The sequence below is a fragment of the Ictalurus punctatus genome, chromosome 14 (assembly GCF_001660625.3).
Source record: "Ictalurus punctatus breed USDA103 chromosome 14, Coco_2.0, whole genome shotgun sequence".
NCBI classification, from domain to species: domain Eukaryota; kingdom Metazoa; phylum Chordata; class Actinopteri; order Siluriformes; family Ictaluridae; genus Ictalurus; species Ictalurus punctatus.
This window is the reverse complement of record NC_030429.2, coordinates 27,623,871-27,651,538: the sequence shown is the minus strand read 5'-3', so window position 1 is coordinate 27,651,538 and position 27,668 is coordinate 27,623,871. Positions and strand designations below refer to the sequence as shown.

Sequence of the window (27,668 nt, the reverse complement as noted above, 5' to 3'; positions counted from 1 at the left end):
TTATTATTATTATTATTATTATTGTTGTTGTTGTTGTTGTTGTTACCTTCAACAGTTGTTTACTGTAGAGAAAATAAATAGTTCTTATTACTATTAACTGTATTTTGTTATACTGTAAGATTAAATATATTAGCTATAAATGTGAAACCTAATTAGAACCTCAAATAGTTATTCATAGCATCAGTTACAATGGTGTGTGAGTGTGTGTGTATGTATAAGTATAAATATATATATATATATATATATATATATGAGAGAGAAAGATTATTATTATTATATATTTAGATATATAGATTATATATATAAATTAATTTGATGTATGTTAGATGTTGAAGGATATTTGCTGCGTGCTCCATAGGGGAAACTTGAGAAAAGCCCATTGGAGGAGATGATGGTGATTATCATGTGAAAGTATTGATGTATTTGACGCGGTGGAACTGGTGGTGATTTACAAGGATATGACTTTATCTGTCCTATTGGAATCTGAAATTAAATATTACAGTAGATTGTATAAGTAATATAGCATAAATAAATAAAAAGAGAAATGATTGATATAAACCAATAAGCACTCTGTTACCTTTTGATATTCAAATATATTTCTTTTTTCACACCTTCCTTTCCTTGTTTTAGAAAATGTTCACACGCTCCTCCAGACACTCTCGGGGCATCATGACCTCCTGTTATTCCATCTGCATCGTCTTGGGTACCGTGTGTGTGAGTAAGTAACTTTTTGTTATAAAATAGATGAAATAAAGCTCTTAACATAAGATCATTGTCTAGAAGGTGAGAAAGTAATCTAGATTTTAATTTTCCCATCTCAGACCCCCTCTCTGCAGTACCTGAGCTCACTGTATCTGGACATGTGGGGTCTACAGCTGTCCTGCTGTGTGAACTGCAGACTGAAGTCACTGGAACACCGTATATTATCTGGGAGATCGAATCTGAGATTGTGTTTGAGAGAGTCGGTGAGGAGACCTATCAGGGTGAGGGATATGAGGGGCGTGTGGACGTTCCTGAGGAAGAGCTGCGTAAGGGGAACTGTGCCTTGGTGTTGCGCAATCTGACACCTACTGATGCAGCTGTCTACTGGAGCGCCAAGATAGTGAGTCGCACCAAGAGATCTGTCAAGACAGAAAGAGTAGAGATCAGCCGTGTTTATCTCTCAGTCGAAGGTAAGTGAGTGAGTCTCAGTAGATCACACACTGACCATCACACACATCAGAAATCAAAGCTGGACATGAGGGAGAATTGGAAAGGCACTAAGTTTACAGTTAGAGATGCACCGAATGTTCGGCAACCGAAATTATTCGGCCGAAAATAGCGAAAAAATCATTTCCGGTGTTCAGCTGAATAAGTGAAAAGGCCGAATAAATTTGACTGAACAGTGACGTGTTTGATGACCAAGTAGCCTAGCAACCAGAGTGAGACGCGTGAATGTCACGACCTCGATGAGGGGGCGCGCGCGTGCACGAGCTACGTGCTCTTCGGATGTTTACTTTTTTGTTTCTGTCACGTCGCGAGACGTAAAGGAGTAGAGTACGGAAGCAGGTAAAGACGTATTTATTTAAGGACAGGCAGACAAATCCACATCTTAATTCAAAAAACTTAGTCAAGACAAGCAAAGGGACGAAATGAACTGATCTATAGTTTAAACTAACTAAATCTATCAAGGAACAGAACATTAACATCGTATCTAACTCTACTATATCTACTGTAATACTCGGCGAGGTGTACAGGGGCGCGAGCGGTATATATCTCCGATATAATCAGCCCTATAGAACCCAATAGAACCAGTTCCTGCACTCTTTTAATGCACTTTTTAATGCACTTTTAGGTGTAGTCTACAGAGTGTTCCATTCTTTCAGCAGTCAGTTACAGGCCCAACATCGGCTATTCAAGGGGCTCAAAGATGACCACATCACAATATTTATATTTTACTTTTATTTATTTAAAGTTATATTGTGCCTTGTTGGTAGCCTGTGCCTGCTGGAATGAAAAAAAAATGTTTAGTGTTAAATAAATATTTTGAAATTGTAGTTTTTGTAATTGATTTTTGCTTTGAAAAGCAAGACAAAATAGTAAAAAGCACATTTTGACTATTTAATTTATTCAATGGTGAAAAAATGGCAAAATAAATGAAAAAAACGTGTTCGGCTTCGGCCAAGAATTTTCATTTCGGTGCATCCCTACTTACTGTATAACAAAAGCGGTTCATATGGGGCAATTTAATGATCTCAGTGTTTTAACTACTAGTTGAGGACTTCTGCACTGAACAGCTAATTACAAAGCTCTTTATGTGTGTGTGTTAGATTGAGCCAGGAGAACACACAACACCTGTCCATCTTTTTTGTTTCATCACACACTTGTAGAAGCATCACAACTTTACATCTAAATCATTTTCATTACACGAATGTGCAGTAGATTTTTAAATCAGAACGTCTTTACCCCAGACAGCAGGAACAGTGGAGCTGAAATCATTCTCTTGGTTATTTGTACAATGTATTACCTATGAAATACTATTTAAGTGATATTCATTGTCAAAATATTCAGTTGACATTATTCTAAACTATTTGATCATTTATTATAATCACATATTATAGTGTTACTAATATGAAAGCTTTTATTTTAGTGGAGAGGGTGAGTTAATAAGGCATGTTAAAACAGTACTGGAGTTAAAGGTAAGACTGAGAATGTAAACACTGAGCTACATTAGTAGTGACCTGACCTACATGTGTCCCTGATCTACAGGTACAAAGTAAAACACTTTAGCGTCATTGAGAAGAGTTCACACAGAAGAGCTGTGATTGTACCAAGATGATCAAATGTTTTTTCTCTTACAGAGAAACAGAAAGAAGAGCGTGAAGCTGAAAAGGAAGTTCCCAGAGGTGAGATATACTTGTGTATTTAATTATCTGTAAAGCAGATTTAATTTCTTATACAACCAGTAACATTCATTCCATTTATTTCAGTATGTTACGTTCACTGGACTTTTTTACTCCCTAATGAATTCTGTCCTTCATTTTTTTTATTATTTTTGTTTTTAATTTTCTAACTTGGTGTCACGAATCGTGAACGTAATCAGAAACAGTCACCGGGTCGGGCGATCGTCAAACAGGCATAAACGGGGCGAGGCAGAAATCGAAGTCGCGGTCACTGGAAACGGGGTCAAAACAGGAAACATGAAAATATGACTGGGAACTGGGACCGGAAAACACCAGCGTGGTCTAAGAGAACTAATCTAACGTTAAACTAAATTAATCTATCGAGGTACGTAACGTTAACTATCTACTATCGAACTATAATACTCCGTGAAGTGTACTGGGAGGCGAGGGGTATATATCCCGAACATAATCAGTGTTAAGTGCTGACAGCTGAAAACAATGAAGAGACACCCTCAAACAACAACCAATGACAGAACAGGGAGGAGACAGAACAGAAACAAAACAAACGCACGTGTCCACAGTAAACAATGTCACAGTTATCAACATTCGCTCCGGCTCTCCAAGCGCGCTGCAAGCTGCAGCTCTGTCTAAAGGGGAGAGCGTGACACTTGGTTAATTATAATACATGGCCAAACTTATGTGGCCGGACCATTACACCCATATGTGGTTCTGACTTTAAATTAGTGTGGAGCTGCAGCATCCCAACCATTGAAGAGCAGCAGCAGAAAACCACGCCACTCACTTCAGACTGTAATGGAAGTTCGCATCAGTGCAGTTTTGAGTGTGTAATGGGAGTGTAATATTGTAGTAACATGCTTTCCGTATCCACAAATAACACAACACACCAGTTACTAGTAACTAGTACAGTAATGGTTAAAAGTTGGTATTTATTTCTAGTTCTTACTAAATATTAATTTATAATCATTATAATAATATTTATAGAAAAACTTTATATTAAAAATGTTCATTTTGGAAGCACTGGTGTAATAAGCAGATGTTTTGGCTGTAAGAGACTAAAATGGTGTAAAGTTTAAAAAGTACACTATAATGTCTAATTGTTTGATATTACTGAACATTAAATGATATTCATATTATGATATTTTAACTGGAAAAGGTACATTTATGGGTAATTTTAATATGGTAATATGTCACTGCTACAGTTACTGATTATTATTGAGAACACATTAGAAAATTGATGTGTTGTTTGTAAACAAGTACAAACCAGTTTTACCATCCCATTACCTACTTATTACTAATTATTTAAAACAACAACAAAAAACATGTTCTCGAGTTTATAATCTTATAATTCTGGTATCCCTGTAGCATTATTTACTCAAAACATGAAACACTGGGTTATTAACAGTTAATAATTATGAGAGCATCTGTAATAGCACTCTAGTTATTTCATGATAACAGATGTTAAGTGTTCATTTTGTTACAATAGTGAAAAATATTTTTGCTTATAAATAAAACATCCGTATTTCATTATTGGAAAAATGGACAAAATGTGATGTGTAATGTTTAACTGTGTTGTGATTTCATAAATGTGATTATACAGTACATAAAGACATTTGTTGAATAAGTCATATAATTGTGATTATAGGTGGGGTGACTGTTAGGATAAACAACAGCTGTAGTAGTTTTTGCTCGACCTGTATTTTATAACACAATTGTTCATCTGATCTTTCTTTCCTTTATCCGGGGTTTGGACAGGAGTAGGAGTAACTGGGACTATTCCAGTGATTGCAGTGATTGGAGTGATTGTTGCTGTGGTGTACTGGTGTAAAAGAAGAAGAAAGCGTGAGTAGCACCGTATGATTAGAGGAGGACGCTGTGTTTACCACAAAGCTGTTACATGGTGTTTAATTCTTTAGCAGAATTAAACCAGAGGGCTGCTACAGAAGCTAAATTAACATAACTTTTTGTCACTTTGACAGTTTTTAAGGATGTTTGAATTTTTGTACAAGACTGATGTGATTTATTCTTACAAAGAAATCCATGTAAATGTTTACAAGGAATAAAATGACAGCTTCTGCATTGCTTTCACATACAGATCATTTCCACAGTAAATTAACTAGACTTAACCCATTATTAAGATTCTGAAGTGAGTTCACTTGGGATTTTTTTTCTGCAGAAAACCGCAGAAACCCTGATCCTCCACAAACCTACTCGCTGCCTAATACACAAATAAATCCTGCAAACACAAGTCCAGGTGAGAATCATTGCTGTTTTAACCCTTCTAAATGTTCTTTAACCACCAAACTTAACTTTATGTTTGAGATGAAAATCCTAATGATCACGGAGAACAACATCTGCTAAACACATGACAGGACGATGATGGTGAGTATCAGATGGAAACACTAATGCACAAGATGTTATCTGAAAGTGCTTTTTAACCCAAACAGCATCATACTCAATAACTATCTAATTCATCCTTGTTTTCTTATTAGCCCTAAACTTGAGGATGTATTTGTTTTCGTTGCTATTTAACAAACATTATAATAAATGACACTGCAATTAGAAAAACTTGTTCTGCACCTGATGAGAGCTGTAAACTGTCTCCTTACTCACTTTATCTCTTGTCTTGATCTGGCCTTGTTACACCCCCTGAACCTACTTGTGTTCACTAACACAGAAACCTGATAATTACATGAATGTGACGAGACCCATGTTACTGAAGAGATTATTGACAGAATTGGTGTGGACCCTCTGAACAGTGTGTGGTCACATTCAGAGCTATAAAGAAGCGTTTCCTGTGCTACTCTCTTTATGTGACTGCACTGCTAAAAGGGGTATCCTCAGCATCATGTGAAAGTCTTTACTTGACTTGTTCTTCTTTTCATTTAAGCTCTACTCATACTCACTATAAAGAATGGGAGATCATTTATTGGTGCCTTTTGACATTAGGTCTTTAAACAACATTTTATTCCCCCTAACAAACTCTCCACAGCGGTTACTAATGACATTTACAATATTAGGCATGATGTTAACACGCACACCTGGTACTTATTTACATATTAGTGTAATTCCCAAAGCTTACACAGTCCCCTCCGAAAGTATTGAAGAGACAAATTCTTTTGTTTTTGCTTTACACAGAATGGTAGGATTATACCAAAATAATCTGCACTGAACTACGTTTCCCATCAGCCATTGCACCTCACTGATCATGTCACATGTTTCACATTTAGGGTTTAATGAGCACTATTACGTAAGTCATGTCCAGGACGTCACACAATGTCTCAAGTAAAGGTCTCTGCGGAACATTAATGGGCGTCTTCAGACCGGATACGCATTGTTCAACCATCCAAACTACGGTTATGGTTAGGGTTTGGGTTATTTTAACAAATCAGGTTAGGGGGTTGAAAAACTCTTATGCCGGTTTGAAAATGTCCAATAATTGGAAAACATGGTTTTTGTTCTGCAGAGACACCTCACCCATTGTCTAGCGTCTGTCTTCCCTTGCTGTTCATTGCTTTAGTTATGTACGTTTTTGCCTTGACGTCCCAATTCATGTTTTAGTGTTTCTAAGCTACATTTGTATTGTTTGTTTTTTCACTAAACTACAATCTGCACTTTCATCCGTCTCCACCACTGTTACATCAGACAGTTATATTTACAGTGTCTAGAACTTTTAAGAATAGACACGACACAAAGCAGCTTTACAGAAATCCAGATATATATATTTTTATTAAAATGGATCTCTTTTGGTTTGAGATCATTTCTATCTGGATTTACAGAAATATATACATTTTAACAAAAAATATAATGAAAAAACCTTGAGATGAACCAGATTTAAAAGGGAACTCATCCTCATCTGGGTGACACCAGTGCAATCGAAAAAAGTGCAATAGTGTAACCAGGAATTCATGAGCTTGTGAGAAACTTATGAACATCATCAGAGTTATTTCTGAATTCATTATAGTTTTAAATTTAAGTCTGTTGTATCAAACTGAAGACATTACCTGTTCAGTGATGGAGACTTGAGTGTAAACTGTTCTTAGCAATTGCAGTCCTAAGGCTATCCAAGCAAGAACATCCACAACCATCTTCATGGTTTTTAAGTGGTACCATCCTCAGTAATCTCACGGTGATCTTTAGGCTGTTCATGAGGTTCCATCCTCAGCATCAGTGAGTGATTTTCAGGTGATAAGAATTCCAAACAGAAGAACAGAACACTGGCTGCATTCGCTGCGTGCATTAGAATGAAATTATTAACATGTAAACTTTGCCAGTCCTAATAAAATTATAATAAACCTTTAATGCATCTTATCGCTCTGCATCACATCACTTCTCCAGAGATTTACATTAAGTACAACATATTGTAATGATTCACTGTCTGCTTTTAAACATGTTTTCTATATTATTTTTACATCCGATTCAAATATACAGTGAATCATCTTGAGGGGAAAAAGAAACACCTTCCTTCACTGATGGGTTTAATCCTGATCAATTAAAGACACATTTGAGTGGTGTAGAATGTATTCAATAAAATAACATGGAATTTATAGTTGTGCATCCTTTTGTTTCAGGTTCTGTGGTTTTGGAGAAGGGTGCTACCCGATACAGTCCAGTCCGGTCAAGACCGGTTTCCTCTCACCTCCCAAAAACATGCCAGTAGGGGGACTGGCTGTGCTACATCGACCCTATGTGACATTGACCCTACATGTGAATAAGTGTGTGAATTGTACCCTCTGAAGGACCAGTATCCCACCGATGGTGTATTCCCACCTCACGCACAGTGTCCCCTCTTAAATGACTCAGTTTCTAAAGGCTTTATGATTGGTCCATTTGTATAGTTTTAACTCACGCTGTGCTGGATTCTTCTACACGCCCATGAACTCCTAATCATGATGACACTGATGACAGTCACTGCATTCCCCAACAGAACTCCTTCATTTCCCGCTTTCAGAATCATTTCTTTACAATGTCACATTTGACAGGGCCTGTCGCACAACGTTGTTTTCCATCTCAGCACGGAAACTCCACCTGGATCTGCCTCTCTCTGGCTCAGTTTTATTTAAATGGTGGTGATTATGTTACCCTGTGTACTCACTCACACAGAGATTCATTCTAGGCCCTTTACTCATTTATAATCTTCACTGCTTTTCCCTGGTCAGGGGTGTGGTTGAGCTTTATCATTGTATAAGGCAGAGATGCACCCTAGTGGAGATACCAGTCTATTGCAGGGCATTATCAAAGGGTGCATGTGGTTCCCCTACATGATATAATTATTAAATACAAATCTGCTTTTTATTTTCATACGGACTTTTCATTTTTTGTAATCTTTTTTTTCCTGGCATGTCAACTACAGTTGTTATGCGCTGTTCTTCACAATATCTTTCCTACAATGTTTTATCGGTACTCTTCTGCAGAGCTTTATCATTGGAATTTATCATCGTCCCTGGCGGCCAGAGTTTACAAAACCTGTGTGGCGCTGGGAATTGCTCGTCACCCACGCTATGTTCATCGCTGCTCATGAGGGAAACTTTTTACTTCCAGTCTCCCTGATACCTCTGTTGATGAGCAAATATTGGCCATCTGGTCTCCTTTTCGCCATTTACGTGCTAGATCATGTGCTGGAAATGGCAGCACTGGAATATTCACCAATACACACCACGTCAGTCCCAGTGTGGATTACAGACCTTCCTGTTAAATTTGCTTTAATAAATGCTAGGTCGTTGTCCAACACATCATTTATTTTAAACCACTTCTTCACCTCTTGTACGAGGGAGACCTGGTGACTCTCCTGCCCTGAAGGAACTTCCTCCTTTAGATTGTTTGTTTTTTAATTATCCAAGAGCTGTAGGTCATTGAGGTGGAACACAAACAATTTTTAAGAACTGTTTTAATGGTGCAGCTTTCCAAGGTTGATTTTCCTCCCTCCTTTCTATGTGCGCTAGTTTGCAGACCAGCTAAATTTAACAAGGACTTTAAATCGATGTGGAAATCCTTATTAAACAGTTTGTTGTTCGTTCTTAAAGCTTTGCATGGACTTGCTCCTCAGTACATACGTGATCTCCTTACCCCGAATACTGCCTCAAGATCTCTTCGATCATCCAGTCAAGTATTCCTTTCAGTGCCTTGTTCATGTTTTAAAGCCAAAGGTGACCGGTCTTTAGAGAGCTCTAGTGTTGTTTTTCTTTCTAAAGTAACCACACCTTGATCTACATGTTGAACTAAAAATAAAGAACTAAAATGGGAACCTGTGCATTCTATATTCAATACCTCATACCTTTTAACCCAGTTATCAATAGACAACTTTATTACACTTTTATAAGTTCTGGATAATGACTGATCCCTCTAGTTGTTTGTGTTTAAGCTTCAATCATCCTCACAAAAACAGTTAAATATTGTTAAAGCTGCAGCACTGAAGCTTTTTTTGTTAAAAATGAACAAATTAATTATTGAGCAGTAAATAAAAACAGTTTGAGGGTTTTTCAGGTAAGAGAGAGCAACGCAGACGTTTTTGGTGACAGCATTTCATTCCATCATAACCAGCAGTGGTGCTGATTTCATACAAATACCAGACTTGGCATAGAAAAGCCTTGACTGATCAAAAGCCCTGTTTTCAATAGAACAGAACAGACTTGAAGTGTCACTGGATTGTGCTGGAGGAGAAAATGCCACCTTTTTAAAATTTTTATTTTATTTTTTATTTTTTAAGCTGTAGATGTTTTTCATAGAATCCATGAGAGAAAAAAATATTTGCCACCTTCTGTTTTGTGTATGTCTCACACTAAATAGTTTCAGAAATTAAAACAACATCTAAGATAAAACAAAAGTAACCTGAGTAAACACAAAATACAGTTTTTAAATGATCATGTTATTTATTGAAGCAAGAAAGTTATCGAATACCAAATGGGCCTGTGTGAAAATGTATTTGTCCCGGAAGGTGGAACAACCAGATTTTTAAATAAATTAATTAATAAAAACGATAATGTATTTACTCGGGTTACTTTTGTTTTCTGTTGTATTTTGTTTGAAGATTTAAAGCAATTTAGTATGAGATATAAACAAAAGAAATCAGGATCAGCAAATACTTTCTCAACAGTGAAAGCTCAAATATATTAGATAGTTTAAGGTTACCTCTGATTATAATTTATATATTTATAAATTAATAAATATGTATGTACATATACTTTTTCACAGCACTGTAAATGTCACATTTATTCACAGTGAAAGTCGACTTTATCATTCAGCGTATTTAGGTAAGTATTTACCTGTATTTTATAGGTATTAACCATTTTCTGGAAAACAGAAGGAAAAGGAGGAGAATTGGAATAAACAGGAGTCAGTTAAAGGTCTATTCCTTTACTGAGGAGAAATGAAGGAATCATAAACCCCATTGTTTCTATTTTCAGTTCATTACTGATCTCAAAACTCTGTTCTTCCTCTGTTCTAACCCTAAAATGTCACGGGGACTATGATGACAAAACCAGTTGTGTTCTCATAACACATGTTAACAGCATAAACTGCAAGGATCACATCGGCTAAAGTCAAATCTGATCCAGAGCTTAAGGTCATATAAGGCCTCGGGTCCTTAATAAGAGCTGGTAAAATCTGTTTCATTTATCAGTGAACTCACAACTGAACGTTCTCTACACGAGTCGTAGAACAGGTTCGAGGTTGATGAGGGACAAGTTTCTGTGTAAATGGGTGTGTATGTAAAACATGCCAAATGTATGCAGAATACACCACCAGGGCTTTTAAAATCAGAAAGCTATCAAAGCAGCTGAAGAACCAACACGCTCATCTTTACCAAAAAGAATTATGGCAACAACAAAAGCCTCTGTATTTATTTACTTCATCAACTCACCACAGTTTTTATTAAACCAAGGCTTAATGTTTAATAAGGGAGTTGAGAGAAAACCTTTAGTTGTACCTCTTCTTCTTTTGCACTCGGATACAAAAAGAATGTAGTTTTGACTATTTCTATCTTAAAAAGACAAAAATAGAGGCATAATGTGTCCTTTGTGACCGTTTTTATTGCAGTACGTATCAGTCACTAATATAATACTGCATGACTGCACTGGGTAACTCTAAACAAGCCACAGTGTAAACAGGTACTGAACCACGTGACTTACAGGAACATTGTTCTGGTAAATCACATGGTACATTCTGTCTCTCTGTCTGATTGGCTTTTTAATAATAGTGTCTCAAAATATCTTCAAATAAAAATAAATTATACACAGCCAGTGAGATGACATTATTTAACAACATTTCTGCTTTTATATAATTTTCCAACATACAAAACAGATGCAGTGTTAATGCAAATCATAAAGATAATATTTGTATTACACATTCATATTCAGTCCTGAGAATGATCAGGTGGAATGAGTGTTAAATGGCCGCGGTTTCTACTTTTTAAAGCTGAAACACAAGACCAGCGGTGTCCCATCTCCTTCCCTCTCTAATTTACAGCACCCTCACCGCTTCCACTGGCATCACTTCGAGCTTAAATGGTTTAGTGAAATCTGGGCAGCAAGGACAGGAGAACTGCACAACAGATCTTTGAGAGAATCAAAGGCAATTAGACAATTAGAATTCCAAACAAAAGAAACATCTTTTCGAAGGTTATCTGTGAGAGGCTTCACTACATCTGAAAGTTTTTTATAAAGTTTCTATAGTAACCGGCCATTCTGAGAAAACGTACGCAGAATGTTTATTTATTTTGGTCCTTTTTATTCATTTCCTTTTTATTAGTGGAGCTGATATTTTATTTATTAGATGAACATATTTCTTTTCGTGTTTTTCCCCAAACTGAAATATTTGACACTGCGCGCGTTGCTGAAAAACCTAAATTGATGCTTGTCTTTACTCCGCCCAAATTACTCCGCCCACATTATATTCTTTTCCTTTTTAAGATTATTTTCAGGTCTTATTATTATTATTATTATTATTATTATTATTATTATTATTATTATTATTATTATTATTATTATTAGTATTATTATTATTATATAATCTTTAAAAGACTTCCGTTATGTTGGCTGTGGATTTAATTCAGGGTGTGATGTACCTGTGTGTGGTCATAAATTCACTTCATCATAATGAAATCTCATGTCGTTAAATATGATTAATGCGCAGTTTCAGCACATTTGACAAACTTCACACTCATTTTATATCTCTATTTGCCACTGCGTGTGCTGCCTGGAGAAAAAATGTTGAGTGTCTTCTCCACCCAAACAGATGCAAATAATCTGGAATGAAACGAAACTAAAAGAATCGACTTCCTTGTGTTAGATTGGACTTTTATAGACTTCTAGTTTATGAATAATGTAATACAACGGAATGTGTTTAATTTAATTAAATACTCTTTAACTCATCATGAGGAATAATTACATCATACACAAAAAGCTCCAGCTGACAAAAAAGGTCCCCAGAACGTCCCCTAAACGGCCTCTGTGAACGTCCCCCGAGCGTCCATGTGTAGGGTCTCCTTGACGTGCTACAGACGTTCACTGGACGTCCAGCGGCCTTTCGGGACGCTTAGGAGACTTTCGCTTAAAGTCCTCTGAACGTCATTTTATTGAACTTTTCGACTAACCAGAGAAAACAGACACTTGAGAAACTGTAAGGAACAAAGTGCATTTATTTTAATTGAACAATTGTAAAGATGCTGTGCGCTTTCTCTCTTTCTGTGTGTGTGTGTGTGTGTGTGTGTGTGTGTGTCTGTGTGTGTGTCTGTGTGTGTGTGTGTGTGTGTGTGGGGTGTGTGTGTGTGTGGGGTGTGTGTGTGTGTGTGTGGGGTGTGTGTGTGTGTGTGTGTGTGAGTGTGTGTGTGTGTGTGTGTGTGTGTGTGTGTGTGTGAGAGAGAGAGAGAGAGAGAGAGAGTGTGTGTGTGTGTGTGTGTGTGTCGGATTGTCAGCTGTGGCCGTAGTTATTCCGTTGGCAATTCTTCTCGTTGGCTTCTAACCTAAAACAATGAAATGAACACATTCAGTCGTGTTATGATCTGAAAAGCATTCACACACGTCTCTTTTGAAGCTGATATTTTAATGTGTACCTGTTTATCTTTATCGGTGTGAACATTTACTCAGACGTTAAAGTGGGTGAATTCGGATAGTTGTTACCTGTTGTGCGTGTGTGTGAATGCACACATCATACTGCTCGATCTCTACACATGAGCTCATAATGTAACTCATAAAGGAACTTCGTTTGCATGGAGACTTTATACACACACACACACACACACACACACACACACACACACACACACACACACCCCTCAGACACAGCTTAGAGATCATGTACTCACTGTAGGAAAAATCCCCTCTATTCTCATTTTACTGTGCCATCGAGTAATGGAAGTTATCTCATGACATATTGATGGTTTTTATTAGGATCTCTGATATTATTGTGATATTGTCTGCAGCTTAAAGCGGAACTCTTTGTTAATTATTCGTGACTCTTGGTACTCGATTACGCTTTTCATCTGGATCAACTGGTTAGGTGGGTGACTTAATTTTTCCAAAGCAGATCACGTGACCCTTTCTCCCTCACCAACCACATTTATAGACTATATATGTAAACTGTTCTGCTAGCTACTTGTTTTAGATTAAAACACTGGTGTCACCCACTTACGCAGTGTGTGTAGTGTAAAAGCAACACTAAACTATAGCTATTGCTCCATCTCTTTAGAGACAAAGCCACGTAAGCTTAAAAAATAAAAATGACGAGTATGAGCTCATAATCTAGTGTCGTTTCCAGGGCAACCTCGTCACATGGCATCTCAGTCACAGATCAGAGGTCATGACCTCAGTGTGTGAAAATGCCCTCTGTTCATGTTTTACTGTGACATCAAGTAATGTAAACTGAATTATGTTGATATTTTATGATCTGTGATATTGTTCTGATATTATTGTCTGCAGTATAAATTTGGAGAGTTGTTACATAAAGCGTAAAGCTAAAGAAACTTTTTGTTAATTACGTGCGATATTTGGACCTCCATTATCTGTTTGATCATCTGGATCAAAGTGTGTGACCCAAAGCTATAATGCTGACAAACAGGTACAAATTATAATGTTCTGTCTGTTTGTCTGTCTGTCTGTCTGTCTGTCTCTGGTCGTCCGTCCGTCAGTGTGAGAATAATAAATGTTTTTTTGGCTGATTGTTTATAACTGCTAGAATTAAATGTTATAATGCACTCGCCTGATTGGCTGGTTTTGCTCGATCTGGGGCATGTTTTAGGGTCACAGCAATCATTTCCTCCACACTCTGGGGTTTTTGGTGTGTGTATTCAAAAATAAATATTCAATAGTTTAATCTTTTTTTTTTTTTTTACACTCTACTTACACTCAGGTGCCATTGCTGTTGATCCTGACAGTTTATTTGATTTCTTCATTTCTTCGATTTCATATTTAATTTATATATGTATGCAGTTGACCTTGTTTATCATTTATATTTTATTTAAAAAAAACACATATGGACTAAATCCTACCCCATCGATCCACTCTAACCACAAGGATGGTGCCACTTCAACCTCATTTTGCTCAATGAAATGGAGCACAACATGACGCAGATGAACCTGTTATCTCTAAACCTGTAAGAACTGAACAGGCTACACAGATACTAGTCCAGGCTCTTGTTATCTCTAAACTGGACTACTGCAACTCACTACTCTCGGGCCTCCCAGCAGCTCCATCAAACCCCTTCAGATGATTCAGAATGCTGCAGCGCGCCTCGTCTTCAACCAGTCCAAGAGAACCCATGTCACACCCCTCTTCATCTCCCTCCACTGGCTTCCTGTAGCTGCCCGCATCAAATTCAAGGCCTTGATGCTCACCTACAAGACCTTGTCTGGAACAGCGCCCCCTACCTCAACTCTCTCCTGAAGGCCTACATTCCCTCTCGTAATCTGCGATCGATTAGCAACCAACGCTTAGCAGTTCCAACTCAGTGTGGCACAAGGCACCTTTCAAGAACCTGCACACTAACTGTTCCTGAGTGGTGGAATGAACTTCCAATCTCAATCCAGACCACAGACTCTCTCACCATCTTCAAAACACATCTAAAGACCCACCTCTTCTGTCAACACCTAACCAACTCATAATAAAAAAAATAATAAATAAATAAATAAGCACTCTACTCTGTGCACTTTGCTTCTTCTGGAACCCAATTAAAGATCTTGTATGGTAGCACTATTTGTATTGTTCTCTGCTAGATATATCACTTTGCTTGTATTTTTCTCATTTGTAAGTCCCTTTGGATAAAAGCATCCGCTAAGTGAATAAATGTAAGTAAAGTTCATATAAATCTGTAATTTCAGCTTACAATACACAAATGAAATGAACACAATTATCTATTAAAAGATGACCATTGGCTACTTTCCTCATGCTTAAATGTCTTCTGATGTTTTTTCTTGTTGTACTCTAAACATCTAGGTTGTTTTTGGTCTTGTTTTCTACCTGCATGGTCTAGTTTTCAAAAGTGAATGGCACTGGAGAGCAAGTCACTAGACATTTTGCCACACCCTAGAAAGAATGAAGTATGGACAGCACGATTCTGATCCCATAGTTTTCCTCCACAGTGAATACCCTCCTCTGAAGTGACTTTCTGTCTAGGCAAAGCATTTGAGAATGCCTAATGTTAGACATGTTCCATACAGAATCACACGGTGTCATCAGATACGGCTGTAAATTTGTGTACACCTTGTATAACACTGTGTTGTCCACTTCTTCTGACACCACCTCGCAGCATTGTTCAGGGCTGAACACAAACACATTGTTTGGGCAATTGAATGACATCAACTTTTCCTTGTTTTCTACCTTCAACTTTGATGTTTCTCACAGACGATTTGCAACTTGTGCTAAAACATTTTTCCCAGAACAGACCAATTTCTTGCAGGTGCAGATGAACCTGTAAGTACCGAACAGGCTACACAGATACTAGTCCAGGCTCTTGTTATCTCTAAACTGGACTACTGCAACTCACTACCCTCGGGCCTCCCAGCAGCTCCATCAAACCCCTTCAGATGATTCAGAATGCTGCAGCACAACTCGTCTTCAACCAGTCCAAGAGAACTCATGTCACTCCCCTCGCCATCTCCCTCCACTGGCTTCCTGTATCCACCCGTATCAAATTCAAGGCCTTGTCTGGAACAGCATCCTCCTACCTCAACTCTCTCCTGAAGGCTTACATTCCCTCACGCAATCTGCGATCGATTAGCAACCGACGCTTAGTAGTACCTACTCAGTGTGGCTCAAAGTCCCTTTCCAGAACCATCACACTAACTGTTCAAAACCCATTGACTTCGGGATGATGGATGTCGAGTACACAGGAAAATTAAGTCGAGATCACGAGAAAACAAAGAAAAAAGTAATAATGCATGGCCGCTTAGGGCTTCCGTATAAAAGAGCAATTTTCCCTCGGTGAGTTTTCCCGACAGAGCGGTGTCTAGTAGAACAAATAACTAATCAAATCACAGTCCACAGATTTAGATAAACATAGATAAGAATTTAAAACTGAGCCTTAACTTGGAGTGGGAGAATATTTCTACTAATTCAGTATGATTTAAATAAAAGTTTGAGTTTAGGAGGCTCTGCTGTCAACCACCATTATGTCGTGTCTGAACACCAACGACTGCAGCGTTTACAGCCTACAGGTAACTTTTACTTTCTCTTTCTCATGAGGGTGAGGGAAGGAAAAATGCTAATTACATTGTTGGGTTTAGGAAAGAATTTGCACCGTGAATCTGTTCCTGTTTTTCCTCTTTAATGTTGACCTGATCTGTTTAATGTTTTTATCTTGACTTTGTCCTGTCTAGTTTACCCAGTTTGCTGATCACCTGACATTTTTACCTTTTTTTAACCTTGACTCTGTCTTAAGATTTAGAATTGTTTGTCAGTTTTGGGGGGTTTTTTTGTATTTGTTTTTTTTACATTGCAACACTTTGTGCACCTTCACTTTGTGACAGGGCCCGAGGCAAAATATAGGAATGGGGCCCTATTCAGTGTTTTAACATAGATATTTAAATTTTCAGCATACTTTATTTAGCATTAAATAAAGGCGATTGCCTTCCTTTGCCTAGTGCTAAGTCCGCCCCTGCCTAGAGTTCATTCTTATGCTAATCATCCTCAAGTGAATGTTTCATGAGCAGTTGATGGGGAAGTTGATTTGAGTTTTGAACAAGCAGGATAAACAGGGTGTCAGGTTCTGCAGGTTCTACAGGGTTTTTGTGATTTCCATAAACACCTGTATATCCACATGCTCATGTACCAATAAATCCTTCACTGCACAGATATGACTCAGATTTCCCTGTATTTACTGTGCAGATGATTAAAGCAGCTTACACACAAGACAATCAAATTCAACCCAGACACAGATTGGAGCTGTAGTAGCACCTCAGTGTTCTGCTTCTGTAATAAAGTTTTCATGATAATAATAATAAGAAGTAGAAGAAGAAGAAGAAGAAGGAGAAGAAGAACAGCTGGAACATCAGCTCAGGTCTTGTCTCCTCCTCTATCCTAAGTAGTAAACATTATTCACAAGTCCACTTCCTGTTTGCACAGTATATACAGTACATCTGTAAACTTCACATTGTGTGTTTATGTAAGGATATTTAGTCTTGAGTGTAAGATCTAATCAAATGTGTTTGCCTGTTAGTGTACCCTGACCCTGACCCTTGCTTTATGATTTCTTATCCTGGATTTGCCCTTTGACCTCACTGTGACCCTTTTGACCCTTGTGACCCTTTGTGGCCTAGCTTTCTGGGTTGTGTGTTATTGTGGAACTGGACACACACATGGAGCCTTAAACTGATGCTTACAGTAACATTATAAGTGTATTTTAGGGAACCTGAGGACACCGCAGAGATACAATTCACAATATAAAATCATGTAATACTAGTTATTGTAGTAAAACCTAAATGAAGGAAAAGGAATATAAAATCAACAATTATAAAATGAAATAAACAATAATAGAAAACTGTATGTTTATATGCAGTTGCAATCAAAATTATTCACCCCCCCATTGCAAAACTGACTTTCAGCTGAAATGAATAGATCAAACAAAAGCAGGTGAAATAGTTCAACACAACGAATGCTTCAAATGTTTTCCCCAAATTCAACTGAAAATGAAACTTATAATGATTTCTCCAGTTTCAAAATTATTCACCCCCTGAATAGAATCCCTCACAAATATACAGAGCAGGTGTTGTCTCAAACACACACCTCTCCACAACACCCCCAGACACAAAGGAGCCAGATTGATCATCTGAAAAAACTCCATAGGGTTACCCCCCTCACCACCCCTACAGACCTGTCAGTCAGGGAAGCACAGAGGGTCATAAATTATCACACACAACATTTTGATTGACAGTTTGACAGAAAGTGTATGATATAACTACTCACCTGATACTAATCAAGGGCTTCATCAGCTGCACCAGGTGTGCCTGAGTTGGAACACATGAAATACCTGAACTGGCCAGGGGCAGAAAATGTATGGAATACCTGGACAGGGCAGAAAAAGGAAGCTATCAATGACTGCAAGCAGATTTCTGAGAAGGCAGGTTGTGAAAAACCCTCCAGTGACTGCAAAAGACCTCTGCTCATGAGGAATGGGTTAAGATTCCTCAGGAACGCTGCCAGAAGTCGTGTCATCAGCAAACTTCACAATATGATTGCCCGGATATTTAGCCGAGCAGTCATATGTTAATAGCATGTACAGCAGGGGCTCAGGACACGTCCCTGAGGGAAGCCGGTTTTAAGGATGATAGGTGAACATGAGCTGCTGTGGACTTTAACAGTCTGTGGCCTGTTCGTTCAAAAGTCCAGGACCCAGTTTCAAAGTGAAGGTTTCAATCCAAAAGTCTTTCAGCACAGGACAGTGAGCAGGAACCAGCAGGATGGAAATGTGGTCAGAGCAGCCCAGGAGGGGGCGGGGCACCGCTCTGTATGCTTTCCGTCTGTTGGTATACACACAGTCCAGTATGTTGTTTCTCCTCACTCTGAGTAACATTAAGTCCATCTTGTTGTCAAGCGAGCAGACATTTCCAAAAAAAGTGATGGAAAAATGGATCTGTTATTAGCCTTTAGCCTGGCTACGAGGCCGGCCCGCTTACCCCTCTTCTGCCTTCGTGCACAACACTTCCTCCTTCCCCTTAGCTGGTGTGTACTGCTCAAAAGCCTTAATCTGCCTAACACTGTTTATTACTGGAATAAAGTTGGCTTGACGGTGGACGGTCGATATTCGCAGATTAAGGGACCGTCTCTAAAGTTACATACGACATGGGTATACACGTTTCTAACGTCAATAGCATTTGAATGGAATGACTTACAGTCACAAAACCACTGTTCATGAACGTCAGGTCTGATGCACACCTTTTTTTTTTTTTTTTTTTTTTAGATTTTTGATATTTAACCCTACAATGCATGAACCAAAAAAAAAAACTACACGAATGCATAAAGGGGGTCAAAATGATCCGTACTGGATTGAATGGTTTTCTTAAAAAAAAAAAAAAAAATCGATGTCCTATTAATGAAATAATTAAAAGAACTGATGATATGTGAATGTTTTAATATTTCAAACATGTTTATTTGTTTTCTTTTAAATTTATTCATGTACATGTTTAGATTGCAGATGGGAGCCAAAGAAATGAAAAATTATTTACAGCATTTCCAGATAAAAATCTATACTTTATACCATAGTCTAAATAACAGGTGTTTTTGTACAATAAATAAATGACCTGAGGCTTTCAGAAGTTCCTCTGCCATTGTCAATCACAGATGTTCCATGTGCTCCTTGGATGAGTTTAGAGTCAAATGGCAAGGGATATTTGGAAAAGCACCAACAAATTATTTTTCCATCTACATAAGACAAGATAAGTTTTTTTTTTTTTTTTTTTATTGTCCAGGGGAGATTGTTTCACCACAGCAGCCATACATACAAACAAACAAAACACACACATCTAAATCCATAAATCATATTCAATACACTATTTACATAATCTACATTGAACAAACATTGAAGAGCCTGAGCCTCCACATAAAGTACAGTTTGCTCTGACCTTCCTCTGTGTAGCCTCAATTTACCCGCTCCATTCTGGTTTGTTGTCTAGATACACTCCAGGGTTCTTACAAGACTGAACCAAATCAACATTCTGCTCCACAAATTTATAAGAACTGTCAGAGTTTATTATAAGAACTTGTTTTTCTTTATGTCGTACAATTTAATGAGGAAATCCAACCTGCATGACAAACACTCCACAGCTGTACCAGTCCTGTTGTGTGGAATGGGACATTTATCCTCCATTCCATGTTATGTCCAACCAGTCACATTTACTGAGACAGTTTCTTCTCATCTTGAACAGAACATTCTTCATGTAAATAAGCTATTTATTTGTTAGTTCTTTATAAAAAATAGATTTTTAACAACAATAAATGTTGCTGTGAATCTTTATTTATGAGACCCACTTTGTTAGTCAATTTAAATGAATGTTCTGCATTGTGCTCTCTGTTCTCTTTACAGTCCATATAAATATAATTATCTTATTAGAAAGACAACATTATGCATTTTGCTTTAGTGCATAAAACACAAAATGTGTGAAAACAAGTGTGTTAAGTGAATCAAAATGATTGACAGGATAACATTAAGCATTAAAACATTATTGCCTACTAATTTCCTATATATGTAGTATCTGGTAATTATTGTCTTTACATATCTCACTCACTTTACACTTAATGATTGTGAATTGCTTGCTACGTATAGTAAAAGGTAAGAGGTAACATTATTGTAAGGATTTTTACAGTGTTTAAAAAAACCTTATGAGAAGACTAGTATACTTACACAATGTCAAAGACTCGAAGCCTGTCATTTTATTCTAACGAAAATAATCATTAATGATCCAGAGATCTGAAAGATCTATGACAAGTCTCTGGAACACCAACAGGAGGGACAGAACATACTTTTTTCAAAATATTTCTACATTTTACATTTCCTCCGTTTACACTTGACATTTTGTCTTATTGTGGATTGATGAACAGGTGTTTAGAAATACTTTTCAGCCTTTTCCAGCTTTGTGCATCTCTAATGTGTCTTTTACAGTCCTGTGAACGTCGATGGGATGGAGGCATGGTTCACACTGTTACGGCCCAGTCTAGGTTAGGCCGCACAGAGTAACCAGCTCGGGATTCAATGGAATTTGACCTTTTAAATAAGGAAAGCCAGGAATAACAACACAAACAGGGTTGTTCAACAGAAGTTGTGGCATATTGTAGCACACAATTATATACACATACAACTATACAAAGAACCAAACAAAACTTCAGGGTGGGCCAAGGCCAAAATAATAAACAAAAGAATTATTTTTTTTAGGTAGCTAGCTTACCTAAAAGGAAGCTAACAAGGAAAATACAAAGATACTTCCCTAACTACCTAAGCCAAAAACAGAGACAAAAGGGACAACCAAACGCAATGTCAAAAAACAGGCAAAGGTTTAAAAAGAAGAAAAAAAAACACACCACAACAACAACAACAACAACAACAACAACAACAACAACAACAACACAGCAGTCAGACTACAAGCAGCACAAACACACTCTCTAAACCACCACCTGTAACCACGTCCAACATCCCACACCATTCTCACTCCTCTTCCTCTTTAAATATGGCCACCATTTAGTGATGTCATCCTGGGAGGCGGGATCAAGGCATGCTAGGGCAGGCTGAAAGTCTGGGAGGAAGTTCGGACCTGCACACAAAACATGTCACAGCACACAAAAACTTCCCGTCCCAAGATAGCGGGTTGTAACAACACTAATCAGCTGTTCTCAAGAAGAACAGATTTGTCAGTAACTGGAATTTGTGTCTTTATTTAAAGGGTAAAGCACCTGTACACCCCACACCTCCAATCTCATCTCCTCAATTTAAACACCTGACTCCAGTTAGCTTTTGGAGAAGTTGTTAGTGCAGGGGTTCACTTACTTTTTCCAGCCTGCACAGTGAATTATTACTCAGTATGCTCGATAAACTCCTGAAAACTACTACTACATGTGTGTTATTAGTTTAATCAAACTGTGTTTGTCTATAATTCTGACTCAGATAAAGATCAGATCACAGTATATCAGTAATCAGTGCACAAACCCTGGTAACTCCAAAGGGTTCACAAACTTTGTCTCTCTATACACATGACAATAAACTTAACTCTGCTATTTAAATATTTATCTGCTGAAGAAGTGATCAGCTGATCATCTTGAGTGAGAAGTGTCAGAGAGAAGATAGTTTGTATATATTGTAACCGTAGTTTTGACAGGTATAGGTCAAAGGTCAAAAAGATACACATTCTAACTCTCTATATCTAGATCAAAGGTCATGATCATAAAAATATGAATAGTTATGTTAAATCTGGATCACATCCATTCGTGACCATATATGGTGCTGCCATGTGTGTTTTTCCGCCCCACACGTTGCGCACACCTGGTACATCTTTTCACATAGAATATGAAGCTCTCTGTGGTAGGACATAAAAATATATATAGTTTTGTTAAATCTGGTTCACATCCAAATCGTGACCATACCTGGTACGACCATTTGTTCCCCCCACCTCACCCCACCCCACCCCACACACACAGACACAAATTGCATAGTCATGTTTTTCTCACACTCTGTGGTAGGTCATCGACCATGTGTCGTGTCCCCCCCCACCCACACAGACAAAAGTTGCATACTCATGTTTTTCCTCTTCACATAGAATATGAAACTCTCTGTGGTAGGACATAAAAATATATATAGTTTTGTTGAATCTGGTTCACATCCAAATCGTGACCATACCTGGTACGGCCATGTGTATCCCACATCCAAGCAAAAATATCACACACACACACACCCACACACACACACACACACACACAAACACACACACACACAAACACACACGTGCATGTACAGACAAACGCATGCATACGAACCTGCTTATAAAAGTCGAGCATCCCTCTAGGTTTTATAATACTCTGTACTTAGAAAAACGTGTGCGATCTTACAACATGGCTGATGTTTGTCCTAACGCGCCGAAAAAAGCTCACCCTTTTTTGGGAAGAATAGAAAAAATGTTAGAACATGAAAAGATTCAATATTGGGTAATGTCAAACGGATGTACAGCCGGGGTTTTTTTCGATGCAGAAAAAGGAACCGTTTTGCTTTTCAAGTTCTCGGTCCCGGGAACACACGATCTTTTCCTTTCACGTAGAATATGAAGCACTCCGAGTCAGGCCTAGGTCAAAAGGTCAACAACGTAAAACACCCGTTCTGATGCATTCCCGAGCACAAACACCCCCCCCCCACACACACACACACACACTCGAATGCATACGAACCTGTTTATAAAGTCGAGCACTTCGAAAGTTTTAACATCGGAAAAGGTTCGACCGAATTTCCAGAGTCAGTTCTTCACTACTTCGAAAGTTTGAACATCGGCAAAGTTCAACAGAATTTCCAGACCCCATGGATTTCTTGGCAGGTAAAAATTTGTATTTTATTCAATTAATAGTTAAATATAAATTGAAATACAATGTTTATGTAATTATCCAGTAGGCAATGATATTGATATAAACTTAGAACTAATCATTCTGAGTACAAAAATCATCATCCTTATCTGGTCATTATGTAATCTGGTACGATACTTTATCTAAATTGTAAATATTCATTACATTTATATTACAGTGCAAGACCGAGTTAAGCTCATCTGATTCTAGTGTATAGGTAATTAAAATTTGTCTCTTAGATCTATGTAGTGATCTAAAATGAGAATGTTAAGTTATTAAAAGTATGTTTTACTGTTTTATAGACAGCTTGGTGATTATTTCTGATGATGAGATTCCCGAAACAACCACTCAGGACCTTTTGAATCTGAGTTCCACACGTAAGTCAAAACATAAAATTGTGAATGTTTCATGCTGTAAAAGTCCTTCATACGTGAATATAACATTGTTTGTATCATATTCAGAAGTTGAGGGAAACGTGTCTAACAGGAGATTACGACGGAGATATTTCAGGTGAGTTGTTGTATATTTACCTTCTATTTACACAGCACAAAAAAATAAATAAATAAATAAATAAAATAAATAAAAGCTCTTTCACATGTTCTGTGACTTATAGATACGAGTGCTACAATAGAAGACCAAGAGGAAATCATCTCGGAAACCGACATTCAACAAGACATCGAACTACAACAGATCTGCGCAGTGTGGCGTGAATTCTTCGAAGCAAAGACTGATTTATTGGAAAACTTTGGACAGATTGATTATACACTTGAATCTGGTCGAGGTACAGATTTTATCCCTTTACTGTACAGCACGCTTGAAAATGTGAATAGATGTCTCTCAGTGAGCATAAAGTTGATTAGAAAATTGTATGATAGATATGGCGCAGAAACGACTGAAATGCAGTTCGGATATGGAGACTAAAAAAAAGAGAACCGAAAATTCTCCATTATCGCATGATTTCTTTTATGACGGAAACCAGAGTTTTTCAAATGATTCGCACACACCCCTGAACCCATATTTAACTGAAGCGATCAACAGGCTGAACGAAAGTTTAATAACGTCACACCAAGTCGTTAGTGAGAGACCTAATCAGAGTCCAAATCACGTCATATCAAACACAACGGTGACACCGAATGATATATTTTCTGAATTAAATCAATGTCTGTTAGAGTTACATAATAACCTAAATGAACACGGTCATTCAGTACAAATAAACCCTGATCTAATCGATGCAGTCAATCAGTTGAATGAAAATTTAAGATCGTCAGAACAGAACAATACTCAAAATGAAAACCCCAGACGAATTTCCAGTCAAACTGTATCAAGTACGCCGGTCACGTCGCACGACATATTTTTCGAATTAAATCAATGTCTGTTAGAGTTACAAAATAACCTAATCGAACAAAGAGAATCTTTGCAGATAAATCCATGTTTAATAGACGTGGTGAATCAAATCAATGAAAATATGTCATTATCTCCCGTTCAGAATATCGTCTCGACTCCAGAAAACGCTCAGGAACCTAGTCCGTTATCTTCTCATGATATGATACACGAACTTAATCAAAGTCTTATGAGGATAAATGACGGTCTTGTTAACTTAATCGAAAACCCTGACAATATTGCACAAAATTCGGAAAACGATAATGAACGCAACCGCCCAATGGAAAACATACACTCACCTAATACCCAAGATTCTCAAATGGAAAACACACATTCGCCCGATACCCAAGATTCTCAGATGGAAAACTCGCCCGATATCCAAGTAGAGCAAGAGGGTGATGGATTAGATCCTAATATTAGAATAATTAATTGGGAAAGATTCAACAACACTGAGATTAGGAGAAGAGTGAATTTTTCTTCTATCGCGAACGTTGACAGCTTTGCAGATTTTTATAATGATGTTTTAGAGATTTTAAACAACGCGATTGAAATCGCTAACAATTTAATTTCTGCCAAGGATGTAGTCACCGTTGAAATTAGAGGTGATACGGTCAATGTTTCTTCACGCGTTCAAATAGACAATGGTGTCATCGATTTATGTTCTTTTCTGACCATGCTCGAAAATGCAATTCAGAGTAAACGTGAAATTTATACTGATAATACCCTTGAAACAGTCGTCCAAATCGTCCGACCACCTCGGGGTGGTGGAAATAGAAGGAAAATAGGCCATATATTCAAATCAGAAACCCTGCAGAAGAAAATGCAGCATCTATACATTTTTCACAACAGAGACAACATGTGCTTCGCCTTGTGTGTTAGCCAACTTTTGAATCGTGAAACAAATGATTTTGAAACCGAACAAATCGCTAGACAATTACAACACGATGTGGGATTATCCGTAAACACCGCGGTCAGCTTCGCTGACGTACCGAGATTTGAGAGACATTTGAATTGCAAAATCGTAATCGTACACTGTTCTGCTAGCAAAGCTGGATACTCTTTCTTTCAAACTAGCAAGACTCCCCACGAAAAAAACATTTACTTGTTTTTACATGACAACCACTATTACGGGGTTAAAAGTATCAACGGACTTTTAGGAACGAGTCATGTTTGTCATTTCTGCCATTCGGGGTTTGACGTTTTATGGAAACATAAATGTGCTTATAGCTGCAACGTTTGTCACGACCCTGATTGTTACAAACACCCTAAGAATGTTACTAAATGTCCAGAGTGTCAGAGACTGTGTAGCTCCCAATACTGTTTCGAGAGGCATAAAGCAAAGATTCAATCGCACAAAGGCGAATATTCTATGTGTGAAACGGGATTCTACTGCAGTAAATGTAAACGTGTGATAAGGGATAAACCTTCTAATCGAGAGAATCACGTATGTGCCCATTCGAAATGCATACTCTGTGGCCAAAAACTCGATGAGGAGATCGAGCATAGATGTTTTATACAGAGGGCCAGGAAAGAAAGCGAAAATACGGATTATGTGTTTTACGATTTCGAGACTAGGCAGGAAACAGGAACACATGTAGCTAATTTCATATGCTGTATTGATTTTAAGGGAGAGGAGTGGGTAGCTGAAGGGGATGATTGCGTCAGTGCCTTCTTTAAGAAGTTTCGGTGTAATGCATACCACGGATACAAGTTTATAGCCCATAACGCTAGAGGGTTCGATTCATACCTTCTGTTAAACCATTTAGTGAAAGAAGGAATCACACCCGAAATCATAGCGCAAGGCGGTAAAATTTTGTGTTTCATCGATACCGTCAGTCCTACATTGATAGTCTATCGTTCTTACCCATGAAATTGAGTAGCATCCCAAAAGCCATGGGTTTTTCGGAAAGCATGAAAGGCTATTTTCCCCATTTCTGGAACACCGTAGAACATCAGGATTACGTAGGGCCGTATCCTGACCCTAAGTTTTACGGTGTAGATGGCATGATGCCTAAGGATAGAGAAGAATTCTTTAAGTGGTACAGAACGGTTTCTGACAAAGTTTTTGATTTCAAGAAAGAGATGGCGGAATACTGTGTGAACGATGTAGAAATTTTGAGAAAGGGGTGTATAGCTTTCAGACAAGAAATTCTGGATAGTACAAAGGTCGATCCTTTTAAATGCATAACGATCGCATCAGTGTGCATGAAAATCTTTAGAACCAACTTCCTGCGTAAAGACACTTTAGCTATTCCGCCTCTTGATAATTACATCACCACTCAGAAATCTTTCTCAACACCTTCCATATAATGGCTCGAATATGTTTCAAAAACGCAAAACCTACCCATTCGCCACGCGTTGAACGAAGGTGAAGTCAGGTTCGGTAACTATTACGTAGATGGTTACTGTGAGGAAGGGGAAAACCGTAAGGTTTTTGAGTTTCTTGGATGTTTTTATCACGGCTGTGAAAAGTGTTTTCCCTCAATGACCCCGCATCCTCTTACCAAATCAAACGCAACCTTCGGAGATATCCGTCAAAAATCGATGGAGAGAATTAAGAATTTGCAAGACACTCTCAATTTGCAAGTCACTCTGATGTGGGAACACGAGTGGAATGAAATGAAGAAAAACGACAATCTCGTGCAAATTTTCTAAAAGACTTTGACTTTCCTGAGCGTTTAAACCCTCGAGATGCTCTTTACGGCGTTCGAACAAACGCGTTAAACTTGCATTATGTAGCTCAACCCGGTGAGAGAATCGATTATTTCGACTTTACATCGCTTTACCCATTCGTAAATAAGACAAAGACATACCCGATCGATCACCCTATCATCATTTATCGTGACTTTCAACCTCTGAAATATTACTT

The 27,668-nt window shown here is 37.9% G+C and overlaps 1 protein-coding gene across 5 annotated transcripts in view; it reads left to right on the top strand.

Moving 5' to 3' along the window:
* Positions 1–291: 291 nt before the first annotated feature.
* LOC108274796 (uncharacterized) overlaps positions 292–27,668 on the top strand; it is a 58,452-nt gene continuing 31,075 nt past the window's right edge. Inside the window, exons 1-3 of one of the 5 annotated variants that reach the window (XM_053685866.1) lie at positions 292–394; positions 631–718; positions 822–1,172. In XM_053685866.1, the coding sequence (XP_053541841.1) occupies positions 389–394; positions 631–718; positions 822–1,172 (445 nt within the window). In that variant the 5' untranslated portion in view covers positions 292–388. The remainder of the gene's footprint in view (positions 395–630; positions 719–821; positions 1,173–27,668) is intronic. The other 4 variants (XM_053685865.1, XM_053685864.1, XM_053685863.1 and 1 more) reach the window with 4 other exon arrangements.